This window comes from Somniosus microcephalus, chromosome 27 (assembly GCF_052327205.1).
Source record: "Somniosus microcephalus isolate GS21.2 chromosome 27, FLI_Smic_1.0, whole genome shotgun sequence".
Classification (NCBI taxonomy): Eukaryota; Metazoa; Chordata; class Chondrichthyes; order Squaliformes; family Somniosidae; genus Somniosus; species Somniosus microcephalus.
Window position 1 is genome coordinate 19,206,098 of NC_141013.1, and position 18,707 is coordinate 19,224,804.

At 41.2% G+C, this 18,707-nt stretch overlaps 1 protein-coding gene across 3 annotated transcripts in view; it reads left to right on the forward strand.

The window, feature by feature from the left end:
* Positions 1 to 18,707, forward strand: part of dmxl2 (Dmx-like 2) — a 131,884-nt gene that overhangs the window by 81,640 nt on the left and 31,537 nt on the right. For 2 of the 3 annotated variants that reach the window (XM_085968624.1, XM_085968626.1), the window contains exons 24-33: positions 1,334 to 2,430; positions 5,181 to 5,372; positions 5,938 to 6,014; positions 6,319 to 6,446; positions 6,620 to 6,868; positions 8,910 to 9,082; positions 9,519 to 9,658; positions 10,469 to 10,554; positions 12,794 to 12,995; positions 16,307 to 16,424. In XM_085968624.1, the coding sequence (XP_085824750.1) occupies positions 1,334 to 2,430; positions 5,181 to 5,372; positions 5,938 to 6,014; positions 6,319 to 6,446; positions 6,620 to 6,868; positions 8,910 to 9,082; positions 9,519 to 9,658; positions 10,469 to 10,554; positions 12,794 to 12,995; positions 16,307 to 16,424 (2,462 nt within the window). Of the gene's footprint in view, positions 1 to 1,333; positions 2,431 to 5,180; positions 5,373 to 5,937; positions 6,015 to 6,318; positions 6,447 to 6,619; positions 6,869 to 7,646; positions 7,770 to 8,909; positions 9,083 to 9,518; positions 9,659 to 10,468; positions 10,555 to 12,793; positions 12,996 to 16,306; positions 16,425 to 18,707 lie in introns of all 3 variants that reach the window. The other variant, XM_085968627.1, reaches the window with a different exon arrangement.

The window sequence follows — 18,707 nt, forward strand, 5'->3', positions numbered from 1 at the left end:
ATGTAGTCCTAGAAATTGGCTCACGTTGCTCCCTTTATTCAGGCACTATGTGGCCTCCTAAGTCCCCAAAATGGCGGTCTGGAAGCACGCACATACTATCGACCGGAAGTGCACAGCCTGCCATATTTGGTGAAGACAAACAAGAGACGTCCTTTAACCATATGCAAATAAGAGGCCAAATGCCTGCTTCAGGTCCCTGCTGCAAAATTGGTTTACCCTGAGGCAGCCAGTGCCATCACGGGCTGCACTCAGGGAAACCAACCCTAAAGATCACATGCAACAAAAGAAAAAGCACCATCCCGCTCGCTGATGCGCCTGGCTCCCCCAGCCCCATGAAGCATGGCCCCCGACCTCCCTTCCCCCTCACCAATATCCCCAACCTCCAGATCCCAATCCTGTGGATCGCTGACGCTACCACCTCCTGCCACTGATTTCCCCCCCCCCCCCGCCGGCGACCCACCCACCGCACAAGACCCCGGCGACCCACCCACCGCACGAGACCTGCACTGTCCCCCGAGGCCATTACTTACCATTGCGTTGTCAGCATTCCAAACTTCCTTCACTTACCTGATTGGAGCTCCTCCTGCAGCGCAGTCTCTGTAGGAATGAAGTCCAAGCCTCAGGGCCTTGGTGAGACCACATCTTGTGTATTGTGTGCAGTTTTGGTCACCTTATCTGAGGAAGGATGTTCTTGCCATGGAGGGAGTGCAGCGAAGATTCACCAGACTGATACCTGGGATGGCAGGAATGATGTATGAGGAGAGATTGGGTCGATTAGGCTTATACTCGCTGGAGTTTAGAAGAATAAGAGGGGATCTCATTGAAACTTATAAAATTCTAACAGGACTAGACAGACTAGATACAGAAAGGCTGTTCCCGATGGTCGGGAAGTCCAGAACCAGGGGTCACAGGATAAGGGGTAAGCCATTTAGGACAGAGATGAGGAGGAATTACTTCACCCAGAGAGTGGTGAACCTGTGGAATTCTCTACCACAGAAGGCAGTGGAGGCTAATTCATTAAATATATTCAAGAAGGAGTTAAATATATTTCTTAAGGCTAAAGAGATCAAGGGATATGGGGAGAAGGCAGGGACAGGGTACTGAATTTGGATGATCAGCCATGATCTCATTGAATGGCGGAGCAGGCTCGAGGGGCCGAATGGCCTACTCCTGCTCCTATCTTCTATGTTTCAATATCTAGGGCTCCTCGGACCTCATCATTTGTGCGCAGGGTAACTGCCCTGCACGGTGGGTCGCTACTGAATTTCGAGCCGATTATGTCTAATCTTGTTAGTAGTAACCACTATAAACATGTTTTCCTATTATGTTTCAGGAGTCCTCATCAAATCTTGCAATCCAGTAGTGTTCAGTTTTTACAATTATCTCCGGGCCCACCCCTTGCTGATGCGAAGACATTTTGCTTCCCCCGAAGGCTCTTTGGCTACTTTAGGACTTACAACAGAGAAAAACAGTGAAGATGAAATCAACCTCATTGAGAGGAAATTATTTTTCACCACAGCGAATGCCCATTTTAAAGTTGGTTGCCCTGTCTTGGCCCTTGAGGTGTTGTCTAAAATCCCAAAGGTCATGAAAAAATCAAAAACATCCTTCAAAAGTGAAAACTGCAGGTTGAGTGTCAAAGGCCAAAATGGTGCTAAAACTGTACGTGCAGCAATACATGGAGGAAGCACTGAAGATGCTGACTGGTCACAGACTGTAACAGGTTCATCTGGTCTGGACTGGGAAACCAGTAATTCTGTTAGCTTTGACTGGAGTGCGCCAGTAGTGACATTTGCTGAAGAACCACTAAAACTTGAATGGGATGATAAAGAAGATGAATTTGAAGAGGAGGATGCAGGTGGGTTGACCATGAAAGTTGCAGAAATAGAGCATATAGCTAAAGATGAGACAAAAGGTGCTCCTGAAGAGTCTCAAACTCTTCCGAGACAGGATTCCACTTCTGCTGACTCTCGGGTTGATGTAATAGCGGAGCAGTTAAAATTCAGAGCGTGCTTGAAAATTCTAATGACTGAACTTAGGACATTGGCTACAGGCTATGAAGTAGATGGAGGAAAACTCCGATTTCAACTGTACAACTGGTTAGAAAAAGAGATCTATGCTATGCATCAAATCTGCAATTATAAAACTGAAGTAGACTCTGCTGTTGAAATAGATAAAAATATCAGTAGCTCATTTGACCAGGAAGAATTAACTGAGAATACAGAAGGAGCTTCATATGAGAGGCATCAGATTGATCGGCGGAGGCTGCAAGCAAAGCAAGAACATGCAGAAAGACGGAAATGGTGGCTACGGAAAAATCAAGCTCTGCTTAGAGTGTTTCTAAGCTACTGCAGCTTGCATGGAGCTCAGGGTGGTGGCTTAGCCTCAGTCAGAATGGAACTTATCTTTCTATTACAAGAATCACAGCAGGTAAAGTACTCAAGAACTGCTTAGTAAATAAAGCAGTGAAATGCAGCCATAAGGTTTTAATTGTGCGAATCTACAAGTCCTACTCACTGATGTATATGATGAAGTGACATATTATACTTCATGCCATTAGACAGTTTGTGTCTTCCTATTTTCCACTTTTTTCTCTTTGCTCTTGAATTATATTCCCCATCCCCAAAAAGAGAAAAGAACGGCGCTGCTGTTCATGGCCTCTGCCGACAGGAACAGGGCAGCAGCATAAATTGCAGTGCTGAACTTGCCCTCCTGTTCCCCCTCCTGATCTGCCTGCTGACATTTCCGAGCCATCATGAAAATGGGCGGCCAGCGCGTCTGCCTGTTTCAGGCGGGAGCCTACTTGTAATATGCAAAGTAGGATCCTACCCTTCCCCCGCCCCCACCCCAAACCCGGGCAATTACCTCCTCCTTTAAGTCTGAACTTACAATTTGGTTCTATGGAGGAACTGTTGGATTACCACCCCCCCCCCCCCCCCCCCCCCACCGGAAAGGGGGCCTGCCTGTGAGTGCTCGTTCAGCATTCGCAGCTCACCAATATTATGCAGATGAGGCCCATCCATCAAAATGCCTCGGGGGGGGGGGGGGTTCGCACACCGAAAATGAAAATCGGACCCAATACCTCTCCTGTGGTATGTGGCTATATGCTAACACTGAGAAGCCACAAAGTCTTTTCAAAGAATAAGCATCCATTGATATACTGTAGAGGGAAACACCCAGGATCACACTTGTGCGCTGGTATAATGTCAAATTGTCTTTGGGTCTGGCATTGCATCCTGCAGAGTTTTTGTGCTATTCTGCAATCTCTTGAAGGTAAATTCACCATCTTTATCCCTACATTGATCTCCCAGTAGAGCATCTTAGCACAGATAGCATTTGTTTCCCTCAACTCCAGCCAACACTCTCCCTTTCAGGTACATCTGGAGATCCTGTCCTTTAAGAATCACAAGCTGCTAAAATCAGAAATCTGTCTGGCCAATCAGCGGGAAATGTATGTGGCATTCAATTTCGATTAGAATGGCGGCGACAAATGATTTATGAATGACCTCGCTGTAAAGTTTACCAAAATTGATCAGATAGCCAGATCTTAGATGCTGCATATCGCTATTACTTCCATAAAGCAAAACTAAACCAACTTTGTCCCATGTTATAAATACATTTTTTTACATGCTATTCATTTTGTGTTGACATTTATTTCAGTTCTTAACCAGGGTTTTAAACGTCACTGCAGACAGTAAATGGGGATTTTGATATCTGGCATCTGAACAGTATGTGTTGGAGTGAGAGCACTGAGGTTTGGTCTGTATTGCTCGCTAAACTCACAAACTGAGTTTTGGAAATCGATAATCCTGTCACTGGCAAAATAGTCCTCATATTTCAAATACCCTTCCACTCATTATTCTTTGCTACCCACTCCCCTTCCCCCCACATTCTTTTGCCTCCCTTCTGTCCTGAAGGTGTTAACTCATGATGGGATACAGTCCCATGAGTGCTAGCAGTGCACTAGTGCTGCACCCAAAGTTTTCGTGTGGTTGCATCTAGGAAAGACAGTCACACGCAGTATCCCCCGATTTACAGGTAACATCCACGACTAGTGGGCATTGGACGGGTTTGGCTGCTTCCTTCTACTTGATCTAATAATAGTCATTTAAGTTACCATTAATTATTTTAGGATATTAGTTTAGACAGACCATGAAAGAAAAAAAAAAGAAAGCCGTGCATTTATATAGCTGCTTTCACGACCTCAGGACGTCCCAAAGTGCTTTACAGCCAATGAAGTACTTTTTAAAGTGTAGTCACTGTTATAATGTTGGAAACTGTTATCATGTCATTGCTTATAGATGTTCATGGTGACATTGGGCTTCCTGCATGCCATCTATCACCACTCTGTACAAAATAGAACAATCACCACCTCTGCAGCAAGTTAGTGAAGATTTTGCAGTTCATGAGGATGATGGAGCTGGGGCTATAACTTCCCCCACCCTGGACATTTCTTGGCTTTGTGTGTAATTTTTTTTTTAAAGCAAGATATTCTTCTTGAACATAACAGACATTGGAGAAAGATCCCTGTAATTACCTTAGTGTCACCTTTGTGTATCGCTCCTTTCTCACTTCACCCATCAAAAATTGTATAAATCCAACTCAGTAAAAATTACACTTATGTACTTTAAAAAAAAACTAGAATACAACTGATGAATATTGACTATAACTGCTGCTTAAGCCCTGAGAAGTTCATAGCTCACCGCACGCCCATTGTAACTACTTTTACATGCCGTATGTGAGGCCAATTGGTTTCAGTCTTCACAGAAAAAAAATTAATTTGGAATGTGATCCCAAGACACTAATAAAAATACTGAAATACAATGTAGTAAAAAGCAATCTAACTTACTGTATTCAGTTGCCTTGGAGCAGTGGCATTAGTCATAGACCTTTATCCAGGGCTGTTTTTCACTTGTACTTTTTTGGGGCTGCCACATCCAGACTTTTTTTTCCACATGCATGATATTTTATAAAAAAATTTATGTCACATTTGTACAACGTAGAATTTATTAAGCAGGTTATCAGTAAAGAATCCGTATTCCACCAACATGTTTTCTTCACCATGAACAGGTTGTCCTGTCTGTATCACTAGGAGCTTTTACAGCATTTGAGTACAGTGTTAATCCATTATACAGCTGCACATATGATTATGTCTAATATTGATTTTACTCCTCTGATAGGAAACTACTGTGAAACAGCTTCAGTCTCCTCTTCCTTTACCGACCACTTTGCCCCTCCTTTCTGCAAGCATTGCTTCAACCAAAACTGTGATAGCCAACCCTGTCATGCATTTGAGTAACCACATCCATGATGTCTTGTACACCGTGGTACAAATGAGTTTTCCACCTCTTCCAGGTCTTAAGGATGAAAAGGTAACAATTTGATTATGGCTTGCAGTCTTTGAAAACGCTAATAGTATTGGTTACAGTAGTTAGTTTACTTGTGAAGTTCATCTTTAGGAAAATAGAAACCTGCCAGTGGGGTTCATATCCTCCTTTGAGGGAAGGAGAAGATAGTTTTCTTTGGGTTGAAGATAACACATCATCTACAGTACTTCAGGGCACGGTTGATGTCTGTCAACCAGTTTGCCTCATTAGTGGGACTGAGAAAGGTAGACTTATCACTGCGGACTGGCATTCTTCCCACTTGTCTCCAGTTAGCTTTTTAAAACATACACTGCTTTAATATGTAAGTTGTTCCCGACTAAACGAGCTGCAGACTGTACGGTTTTAGCTGGTTAAATTCCAGCAGTATACTTAGGGATCATTAACCCTTGGCTTTTCCAACATGTGCCAAACATTGTTTTTAAGCATTGTATTTAGTCATTAAAGCACTATCTGCTGAAAGGATGAGGCAATACAGACCATTATTTAGATTGATGTGAGGTGTTTCCCCCAGCTATCCTTTAACTTTTGAATGTATCGCATTCTTTATTAGGTTTTCATTCTGCACACTTTGGCAGCTTCACTCTCCGCCTGCATTTACCAATCTCTATGTGACAGCCACAGCTACAGGTAAATTTATTCATTATAATGACATCCTTCAAACTGTGTAGTGGGGATAGAATGATTCTATCAGTTTTACAGTAAGACGTCTTCACAAAGAAAAATGGTGCTTGAGATCCAATTGACTGATCCAGCTATTTTATAATAAATCAAAAATGAATTTATAGCTAGACTTAAATGAATATCTCCACATTGGTTTCTATATAGTAGTGATTCTGGAGTGGTTAGTTTGTCCTTTTAATAAGAAGCAACAGAAGTTTGTGTTCAGTTTATAGAAAGGACTTTTTTTTTAATAATTTTTTTCTGTTAACAGTCAAACCGCTACAAACCTGTTTACAGGAATGGTTTATCAGGGACTTCTGTTGGGTGAAAGACGTAGACTGCGGACTGAAAGCATTGAAGAGCATGTAACTCCAAACTCTTCACCTTCACATTGGCCTGGTAAGATGGAAGAATATGTTTGTAAGATTAAAATTTAATCAAATATAAACCTTGTGTTTTTTCTTCTTGAAGACTGGTTATGTATGGACAAGATGTCAACTACTCACTTAAGCTACAAGAATGTTTTCTTCCTGCTTGACTAGTTAATAAAGTATCCCATTTGTTTCTTCCAGGTGTTTCATCACTGATTAATCTTCTTGGAACAGCTCAGGAAGATGATCAACCTAAATTGAATGTGTTGCTTTGTGAGGCAGTGATTGGTGTCTATCTAAGCCTTTTGATCCATGGTCTTGCTACTCAAGATAGTAACGAGCTCTTTCGATTAGTTGCTCATCCACTAAATAATCGAACCTGGGCTGCAGTATTTGGAGGAGGTGCAAAAACTATAATAAAACCTAAAAAACGGCCAGAACTTACACCAGGTAGGTCAATTTCCTGTAAAACAACAGCAACAACTTGCATTTATATAGCGCATTTAACATAGTACAACATCCCAAGGAGCTTCACACGAAGTTCTGTCCTGAATTGTTAGGTTTTGACTCTGGCACCACAGCCAGATATATATTGATCCTGTTCAGCCTACTTTTGTACTCCCTTCATGTGCTGTCAGTATGGAGTGATCCATGAATGTTGCTACTTTCAAAATTATTTTACGTCTTTTATTAGGTCTCATTTGTTGCATTGCTATTGACGGTGCTGGATGTTTTAAAATTGTATCTTTCATCACATTTGGGAATTATTTTTTTCCCTCTTCTGGTTTGCAAGCTCGAAACCTTATTTTGCCTGTTATGAAATTCTTTGTGAACATTTTTTAACAGCTTCCTATACCCATATGCTCTGTCTCCATCTGTGATGGTGAGCTTTTCCAACAGTAATACATCTGCATTCAAAGTAGCAATAAAATCTTGAACTCTTCCCAGTCTCCATCCCTCAATACGAGACAGTATTTATTGAGTAGATGACCATTGACAGTGTTGAGGTTCCCTTTTAAAAGAGTGCAGCGGTTTAACTTTATTCAGTGTAAAATTATTGGATAAAATTGTCATTTAAAAACAATAATCTTCATTCACCAAGTATTTGAGTTTGGTAAATATAAAGTCCATTGCAGACGTACCTTTCCAGCATCAACCATTGCAGAATTAGCTGCCATTTAAATTTGAGTAGCAGGTATTTTTAAACAAAACCTAATTTATGGTGCAGGTAAACCAAATGTTTCAACTGTACCAAATTTGGAGCAAAATGTTGCCTTGAAGACAGAACCAGTAGCTGTGTCTGTGTCTCCCAGCTGTGAGACTGGGGCACAACACACACCAGGACTGGATGGTGAGTGACAGTGTTGGCTGCTGTGGCGTTTTGTGTGCATTTCTTAGTTTTGCACTTTTCCTGCCCTGTGTGTAACTTTCTTCTTCCTTCTCCTCTTCCCAAAAATTCTGTAGATCTGTAAATAAAGCTACGTTTCAGAAAAATGCTAGCAAATTTAAACTTCCCTAAAGCTGCTGTCCAATCTCAAAGGTGCATTTTATTGTAAGAATACACTTTATTGATTAGCTTTTAATATTTCACTAAACATTTTGGAAAAGGATATCACTTTGTAACTAACATTGAGATTAAAAACAACATAATTTGGAGTGTAGTGCAAGACTGACATAATTGAGAGGTTCAGTGGTGTCTGATCATAATCGCAAAACTATAGTGAATTAACAAAATTATCTAACCCTGCTGTTTTACAAGGCATGCTATTTGGCTGTTAGCTGTAAACTAAAATTCACTGGGGGTCATTTGAACACAACTTGCCAGCGGAAAATTGACTGGATCGGGTTGACACAGATTTGACGGCCCATCCGAATTTACTCACCATTTATTTAAGGTGTAACTACTGATGTAATGCTGATTTCAACTTGGACTGTTGATCGAACTTCTGCAAAGTTTTTTTTTTAAACTGAAATAAATTTTGGGACTGCACTCCGATATCAGCTAGAAAATGAATTTCCTGTGCATTTGAATAGAATTTTGAGTTTGTACAAAATAAGGATTTTAATTGAACTTCAATTGATTATCGGCTTTCGGATCAGCTGATCAATGTATGTTCCCCTTTCTCACCTAAACAAAGATTTGTGTGGAATCGGTGCTAACTTTCTTGCTTTTCATTTGAAAGCATATTTAAAGTTTTAGATTAATTTTAAATATATTCCGTGTTTATGGTGATTGAAACAAACAGTATTAATAATTAGGACAATATAGAGCTTTTGTGCTATATTTGAGTATGATGCTGGTCAAGTTTAGATGATGACTCTTGAATGTCTGGTACAGAGCTACCAGTCTTTGTTTGGACTATCAATACTGTATAAGGATCTTGGGAGGATAATGCTAAACTGAGCTGTTTAGGTCAACCATTATTATCTATATATGCAACTACACCGCCAAAGATTCCTCGCAGCATATCTATCACATTGCTCTGAACAGTTCCTCCAGAGGACATTGACCGATATCGACGAAGGTTTAACATGAAGATGTTGGTTCCTGGTAGACCTGTAAAAGAGGCTTCAACACCCCCACCTGTGCCTGCAGAGAGACCGTCGTACAAAGAAAAATTTATTCCACCTGAGCTCAGTATGTGGGATTATTTTGTAGCCAAGGTGAGAACGGTATATTTAAAATGTAATGTAATTATTTTATTAATCCACTAATATTTTGATTAATTCAGCCATATCTTGAATGTGTTTCAATCTTCTTGTAGCATTTTGCTTGATTTAATGGATGTTGATGAATTCCAAAGTTTAGTTTTTCTTGCACCATGAATGTATTATGTACTTGTAACCATAAAGCTTATAAAATCCAGTTACTGTACAATGATCAGCTTTTATGCCCATATTTGTTAACATAGAAAATAACAAATGTCTCTGACAAATTCTGTACATAAACAGCTGCAGAATAGTGGAGCAAATTGCTCATTGAACACATTGCATCATTATTGAATTTAACCAGGAAAGCATAAATCTTGTCAACTGCCATACATTTTTGAAATTCTTCACCTGATCCCATTTTAATCTGTTGTTGTATTTGTGCTTTAAGCCGTTCCTACCGCCATCTGAGAGTGGCTTTCTGTATGATTCCGATGAAAGTATCCCTAGTGATGATGATGATGAGGACGATGATGATGCTTTTATTTCTGATACTCAGCTGCAAGAGCATTCAGATGCTAACTCTTACAGGTTAGTTACAAAGATCTTTGTTGCAATAACAATTGCGTCGTGCAATATTTAAATCTACATATAAAAAGCCAATAGACAAAAGTCATTTGCAGAATTGTTTGTTTAAACCTAGCTGTTTTAAGAGGCTTTAGTATGTATATTTTATAAGATTGGCAGTGTATAATTCAGTTTCGAGGGGGATAAAGTGTAGGGGGAGTTCTTTCTATTCCATTCTTTCTATTCAAAGTATTTCCCCCTTTTTATACAAGTAAATGATGCTCTCTCCAGATGTCAGTTTTATCACTAACCTAGTGATAGGCTCCCTATTTCCTAGGCCTCTCCACTGATCGCGATTCGGGTTTAGGCAGCGAAGGGAGAAGAATATAGGGACATGAACAGACAATGTTCTGGAGTGAAAACTATAGGCTTCATGACTGGATGTAGGGTAACGAGGTCATCCTGTTATTGAGCACAGCGGCAAGGTTATGCACCACTACTATGACTTGACCGGGCAACCAGGAAGGTTGATGGAGCTGGAGCCAGAAACTTGTAAATGCCAAAGAAGAATTTGCAAAGCTATAAAGGGGATTCCCAGGACCAGGTGGCTTCGGCTGGGCCGGCCCAGATCTCAGACGGGTCTAAAGACACACCCATGTCCTCCTGTTGTTTGCAGTGGAGCTGTAAAGAAGTTCCCCATCATTTATTTCATTGGAGTTACCTAGCAGGGAGGATGGCTCTAGTTGGGAGTCTCCAATTTAGCCCTAATGTTGATGTTTGTAAAATAAAAAAATGTTGAAGTATCTGGTAATGCCGTTTGCATTTATTTTACAGTTGGGCTCTGATCCGTTTAGGAATGGTTAAGCTGGCACTGAACAATGTGAAAAACTTCTTCCCCATTGTAGGATTGGAGTTTGCAGGTATGGTACTTTTCTATTGAAGTAGTTATTTGAATTATTGTGTGAAAATTAAAACAAATCACCCTGCATTTGAAACAAAACCATAAACTGGAATTCGAAAAGGCTTTCATAGTTTATTCTTTGTAATTACTGAATAACTAATGTTTAACTTTTTGCTCCTTTTATAAAAAGGAGCCTTTCGTGGAGGCAGTTGTTACTGAGCTGTTAGAAGGTTTAAAATACTTTGTATTTGTGGTTTTATTACATCATTATTTTCTTATACATTTAGGGATAGTTGTAAAAGTTTTAACATTTTAATACTTTTAAGTAAACTAATTTGAAGTACTAGGAACAGATTTAAAATGGTGCTTATTTCACACTGATGTAGCAAACATTTCCAATCCATAAAGCAGCTGCAAGTGTTAATCTTACAAAAATAACCTGGTGCATGATTCCTTCACAGCCTTCATTAGTTCTAAAGAATTCCAAAACTGTTGTAACTTGAAAATTTTTAATTCTGTCTAAGGAAATCCAGTAAAGTATGGTTTATATATGGCTGGGATAATAGGCTACTAACAGACTGAAGCCTGTGGTTCTGCACATCCATATCTTCCATTGACAGTGCTAAAGGGGGAAAAATATCCAATCAGGTGTGAGCAGCATCAGTTTTTCTTCAAACTTTCTTATAATGCGACCTTTGAGAAAAAAATGACCCTCTGAATTTTTTCTTCTGGGGGAAATGCAAACTTGTCCCATGGTGATGTACAATTTAGTGTTCTAAAAACCAAGTCAAATTTTAATAAAATATCTACTTCTGACAAATTTGTTCCAATTAAGATTTCATATTTGCACAGTGATCTAGTAATTGTACACATATTAAATTGACCTTTGAGCTGTTCAAAAGAATGATGGTTGATACCATACCTTATTTTGTATAGATTCATAAAATAGTACAGCAGAGAAGGAGGCCATTCGGCCCATCGAGTCTGCGCCGGCTCTTTCAAAGAACAATCCAGTTAGACCCATTCCCCTGCTCTATCCCCATATCCCTGCATTTTTTTCCTTAAGTATGTATCCAATTCCCTTTTGAAGGCTACTATTGAATCTGTATCCATCACCCGATCAGGCAGGGCATTCCAAACTCTAACCTCTCGTTGCATAAAAATGTTTTTCCTCACATCGCCTCTGGTTCTATTGCCAATCACCAATCTGTGCCCTTTCGTTATCGACCCTTCAGCCATTGGAAACAGTTTCTCTTTAAAATCATGACGGGTTTAGATAAAGTAAATAAACACCGCCATCAAATCTCCTCTTGGCCTTCTCCTCTAAACACCCAGCTTTTCCAGTCTATCCACATAACTGTAATCCCTCATCCCTGGAACCATTCTAGTAAATCTCTCCTGTACCCTCTCCAAAGCCCCCTCAAGTGTGGTATCCAGAATTGGACACAATACTCCAGTTGGGGCCGAACTAGTGTTTTATATAGGTTTAGCATAGCTTCCTGGCTTTTGTACTCTGTCTTTTATTTGTAAAGCCCAGGGTCCCATATACTTTATTAACTGCTTTGTCAACCTGTCCTGCCACCTTCAAAGATTTGTGTACAAGCACCCCCAGGTGTCTCTATTTTTTCACCCACTTTAAAATTGTTACATTTTACATGTATTGTCTCTCCTCATTCCTCCTACCAAAATGTATCAACTCTCACTTTTTTGAGTTGAATTTCATCAGCCATGTGTCCGCCCATTCCACCAGCCTGTCTACGTCCTCTTCAAGTCTATTACTATCTTCCTCACTGTTTACTACACACTGTTTGTATTTGTGTGTGTGTGTGTTTTGTTTTTGATGTAAACAACAATTGTGAATGATCTCATAGGTTGAACTGGCTGGAGAGTTTTATTTAATATAAACGAATACTATGGTGAAATTCTTCAGCATTTACTCAAGAAATTTATGAAATGTGCAAAATTAAAAAGAAAACTCAATAGTTGTTAATTGCTTTAGTAATAAAAATGTAATTTTAAAAAGTGTAAATTTCACTGCTCACCAAAAAGTCAGATCACATGCAAAAATTAGGAATAACTGGTCTTTTCACCCTAACAGTATTCACTTTGATTTTGAAAAGCAGAATATTGTTAGACTACGGTTTACATTTTGGAAGGAAGTGAAAACAGTTTTAAAAGTGGCTTTCAATTTTGCTGATTAATCCAATAATGTCATTAGTTTTGTATTCCTCAAAATAAATGTCTGTCTTTGTTCACAGATCTCCCAGTAACTTCACCATTGGGTAATGCTGTTATTAAAACCTTGGAAAACTGGCAACAATTACTTCAGGCGAAAATGGAGCAATTTGAAGGCCCACCTCCAAACTACATTAACACCTATCCTAGTGATCTCTCTGCAGCTGGTGGACCAGCCATTCTGCGACACAAAGCAATGCTTGAACCAGAAAACACACCATTCAAGTAAGGGAACAAACAGAAAAGATCATTTGAGAAGGTCAAATAAGCATTTTGGTAATTCTGTGATTACCTCTGTCTTCAGTGTGTACCCTGAAAATATCTCCATAGTATAAATGCACTAGGTATTTTCAAAACAAGCAAGCTGTTCGAGAGTCAAACTTTACTGTCCTAAATCCCTTGAAAAAGAAACAAAGGTCACAAGATACAAACTCATTGCCAAAAACTCTTTCATCATAGAAGAAAGTTACTAGAATAGCTAATGAAATATCAAAAGAGTAACCTCTCGATGACAGTTCTCGTTAAAGTCTGGGTTTAATTTGCTGGATCCAACTTCCCCATACCCATGAAAATTTTAGTCATCTATCGAGTCATTCTCCTCTTCCCCAGAGAGTCTGTCCGAGGGAAGACCATCTTTCCTCATAATTCAGTCCTCTCAGTTCAGGAATTGCCCTCATAGCCCTCCTCTAGACTTCTAATAATTCCATATCTTTCCTGAAATACAGAGGCCAAAGCTGAACACCAGTTGCAATCTTACCACGGTCAGATACAACTTCGACAGCACCTCCTTAGAATTATCAATCACACCTTTAGCTATACAACCCAACATTTTGTTTGATTTCTTCACAACCTGCTAACGGTGAACTGGCCATTTTAATGACTTATCCACCAAAAGCTCCCAGATCTCTTTCCTGATTTGTTAATTTGAGCACTGTTTAATGGCCTGGAATTTGTGGTCAGGCAGATGACGAACTGGCAGCGTTTCGCTGTTATTCCGCCTTTGAAACTGACCGCCGCCTTTGAAACTGACTGCAACTTCGGGATTTGGCGCAGGCGCGTGCGGAAATCCTGAAGTTGCGGTCTGTCAATGACCCCTCCAAAACAGGCTGTGATGTGCCACCCCCTCCCCCGCCACACAGCCGGCAATCGGCAAAATCTCGTAAATCATTGAAACTGACGAAAACTTTGGCTCTTCCGCAGTAATTACGCTGTTAAATTCCCCACTAAAAGTTAGACCCAAAGGGATTAGGTGTAACTGGGGTTTTAACAGCGTATTGGCTGCTAAACAAATGTTATGGGCCTGGAAAACTAATTTAAATTTTGTGCAGTGTGAAACTTGTCCATTTTAATAAAAATGAACATTTTGAAGAAACTTTGCAAAATAAAGTTTTTTTTTTAAAGCTTGTTCATCTTTTCAGATTCCAGATTTGCCTTTTCCCCCTGTGCATGAGCCCCAATCTTTCTTTTGCTCTCTCTAACTATTTTAAAAGTTAGACTATTAAGGGCTTACTCACTTCCTTTGTTCGCTGTCTGTGAAAATTCTGCCTTTTGATTAGCTGCGTAGACACCCTGTTGGCATCACAGTTCAAACAAGGGGATCCCCATTAAGTTCTGTTGAATTGAATTGAAGGTCGGAAAACCCGAAGTTCTCGACACAGAGATTGCGAGATCCTTGTGCGGAGCGCACTTCGGAGCCAGCAGCCTTCGCTTTGCCACTGGCTGCAAATTCCGGGCCAATATGTAATCTACATTAAGTAATGCTTCAAGAATTAAAGTAATGGTTCCCGAATGGCTCAGTGAGTTTATCCAGTGATTGTCTGAGCCATACAGGTCAGGAAGCCCCAGGTTTGATCCTGGTCTGTGCTGAGATGGTTGATCTCAGCCTGATGGTTGTAGGGGTACTACAACTGGCCTTAGGGTCCTGGGTTAGGGAAGGGAAAATAAGACCGGCTTCCTGGCCCTGACTGTTTAAAGCTTAACACAAATGATGATGTGTTAACACGAAGGCCTAGAAATTCAGTGTAGCCACGTTTGGGGCGCTACAGCCGGGCGTTCGCTAAATTTTGCGCCCGGCGCAACTTAGCGCCACCTTCGCCGATATTCAGTTGCATCGCCCCAAGAGGTTGCTGCTGCGCTAAAGCAGGCGATGCACGACTATCATTAGGCGCTAAGCCGGCGATCCGGGGCGCTAACACCGAGGGCGGGCACAGCGCAGGTGCGGTGAGTTGCTCAATGAAGGCAGACACGCTGGAGCCGGTCAGCTCTTAAAGGGGGAAGGTCGACTTGTTTGGCTGCCATGCCCTGCACACTGCAGCCCTGAAGCAAGGCCTGACCATTGCTGGTTCATCAGTTCTACGCCCTGAACCATGGGGAAGCCCGCTATTCTTCCAAATCCCATTGCACACTCTTGCTGCTTGTCATGGGGAAGGAGATGTACTGACGTCTCCTTCTGAAAAGGGCATTGTTCACCTGGCGGATGCAGCAATGTACCGCGAACTGGGAGATGTTGGCAATGTCCCCAGTAGCGGATTGGAAGGAGCCGGTGGCATAGAAATTGAGAGCCACCGTCACCTTCACTGCCACCGACAGAGATGTCCTGCTCCTCAGCTGTGGCTGCAGATCTCTGCGAAGCAGGTGGCAGATCTCAGTGACCACCTCCCTTCTGAATCGCAACCTCCGAACACACTGCTCCTCAGACATGTTCAGATATGAGAACTTCTGGCGGTATACCCTGGGTGGGTAAGGCCTCCTGTGCCGACGCCTGTTGGCCCTTCTCCATCTGGCTATGACTGGCACTCTCTCACGGCGTCTCTGAGCCCTTTGAATGCAATGCAGAAAGCCAACGTTTCCACCCATTGCAGCCCCCATTATATGTGGCGACTCAAGGCTATGGCACTGAAAGTGAAATCCAAGTGCAAAGCTCTGGCCTGAAGCCGGAAGTACCTGTGCGAGCGCTGAGTCAAAGCAGAAAGCTCTCTGCCTTTGTCTCTCTCCAAATATCTCTCTCTCACACAGAAGGATTGGCACAAAATGGCTGCCACTTATAATGCAGGAGGAGTCCCCTTTAAATAGCGCCCCGCAGCGACTGGGAACCGTTCCCCTTTACCAGTCGCTGGGGGCGCCAGGCGCACATTAGGCCGACGCCACTGAAGTTCCGGTTCGGGGCGCACAAAGGGCGTTGCACCATGCAATGACGTCAGGATCTGCGCGCGCAGCTGAGCGCACGCAGTGGTTTTGCGCCGGCACTAAATCTTAACTGAATTTCGCGAGAGGCGCAGATCGCGCTGCGCCCGGGCGCTAGCCGCTTCGCGCCCCACTTCTCGCCCTCTTAAGGCACTAGCGGCTGGCACTAACAACTGAATTTCTAGGCCGAAATGTTTAGTCAGATATCTTGCAATTCACTTCTTAATATGAACTTCCAGCTAAAATAAAATTACTGGTAGCAGGTGATAAATTATATTTACTAAAAATAGATCTTTGAATTTAATGGCTTAGTTATGATTAGTACAAAATTCACTTTGTTTATTTTACTTCAGGTCAAGACATTATTCCACTTTTCCTGTTAAAAGGCTGTGGTACTTCTTGGTCAAACAAGAAATTCTGCAAGACACATTTATAAGATTTATATTCACAAAGAAAAGAAAGCAAAGTGAGGTAAATGAGGCTAAAGACAAACATTGTTGCTATTTAAAAATTTATATCTGGAATTAGTATTTTAGGTTTAACGATCTGATACATATTTGGCATGACTGTTTAAAGCTCAACACAAATGATGCTAATGATGATGTGTCAACTTGTATTAATTCAGTTGAAGAAATCAATTTAGTATTAACTATAATATAATGGTATGTTTAGAACCGGAAGGCTTGATTTTAACCCTGTCCGTCCAGTGGAAATGGGGCGGATGGTTGGTTAAAATGATGGTTGGGTGCTTCCCGCTGCGTTTCTGATGTGCTCCCGCCCGCCACCATTGTAACTGCTGTTTTTTTGGCAGCAGCGGGGCATCCACTGCAGGCAGGCGAGGTCTCATTAACATTGAAATGTTGGGGCCCAATGAGGCGATTAGGACTCCCAATGCAGTTTTTACTCTGCATCGTGCAAATCGAGCAATCCATAAGAGGCCCAGGAATTACAGTATTTTACATTTTTTTTTTATGGTTTCCTTGTGTGCCACGAAGAGCAGGAGTGCTTCTCGAGCCTCACAAAGAAACCTTGGGCCTCCCCTACCCGCCCCCTCTTTTGACCGCGATCAACTCCAGAACCCCCCCCCGCATGTATCTGACTTCCCACATAAAAATGAGCTCCAGGAGTTAGAATTGCCCAGGCCTCATGCTGACGATGTAATCGGGGCTTCCCATGCCTGATTTACAACCCAAGCTTTGAACTTAACTAACCACGTCACACTTGAAAATCAGAAAAAATGGGCATGGAAATTACATATTATTGAATAATCTCAGTTGTTGCAGTACATACAGACTTAGTATCCCATGCCAACTACACTGGAAGGAAAACACCTTTTTAAAAATGTATCATCAAGAAACCATATCAACTTTATTACTTCTTAAATGTTAATCTTCAATTTGGTTTAATATTAGCATAAGGAAATGCACGCTGAATTGGAATGGATTTCCATACCTTGAATAAGTTAGGCACATCATCAATTTACTGCTTGCCTCCTTGTTTTATAGCTCTGGCAGTAGTGTTCATTTAGGCCTATGTCCTGTCTTTTTATTCTGAATTGTGGCTCGTTTCCTTTTTGCCTTCTCTTCACATAACACTGGGATTTCCAAATGTATCAATCAGACTGTGAGAAGTCTCTTCAGAAATCAAAAAATAAAGATCCTATTGTTCCCAAATCACATTACGATTTGAATCTTGTAACAGTAGGGCCGCAGATAATTCTCATTCTACAAAAAAAATCATCCACCTTCCAATTTCTCTGCAAACTGCAAGTTTTCCCACAAAAGTTTTACAATCCAAAATGCACTTTGGTGCTGTTTGTGACTTCACTATGACTTCGCAAGAGTTCTGGTTCTCCTGAAATTTCTTCCTCTAACTTCACAGAATGACTTTGTTTATTGCACTCTATTTACTTCAGATTTTATTTTTATGATTTTTTTTATTCCATCAGTTTTGCACATTTTTCCTGGTGGCAAGTTAGAAGGGTTGATCAGCAATGATTAGTATGAAGCAATTCAGATTTTTTTTTATGGAAGATGATCATGACCACCATAGACCGCTCTTAGCCACTTGTACCACCGCTAAAAGAAACCACTACATTCGCCACTCAGCAGGTCCAGGGGTTCCCTACTTGGAAATGAAATCAACGTCTCCATGCATATTATGAACACTTCTCTTGTACATTGGCGACTGACCACGCCTTTAACTTCTGCAAGAGGTGTGCTGACAATCTTAACTTACTAGCCACTAGTCCCAACAACTAATGATGTACTGCAACAGCGGTTGCTATGTCTCTCCCAAACCCTACCACTGCCACCAGTAGTGTGATGACACCTGGGATGGTTAAGAATCTTTGTGTTTTCTCTGTCAAGGGCCATCCTTCACTCCTAGCAATTGTATACTCTATAGTGTTTCCAATAGTGTTACCTGCTCTGCCAGATGTCCATTTTATTGAGTTCAGTGAGATTGGGAACATTTTCCCCATGTCCATTTTAATATTTGAAAGTGTCTGCGTTGCTGCAAAAGCTACTAGTGTAGTACTAACATTTATTGGGTCTTGTACATCACTTGGATGTCTTTTTGCGGCATTATATTGTTAAATGGTAGTTGACCCTTTCTCTGTCAGACAAGTGCTTTTCTTGGGAGACATTAGGATTGTTAAGCCTATTTGGGAGGGTTTTCTGTTGATTTGATCCCTTTGGGATATACTGTTGAAGGACTTGTAAGAATTTACTAATATTCTGGCTGATGAACTAT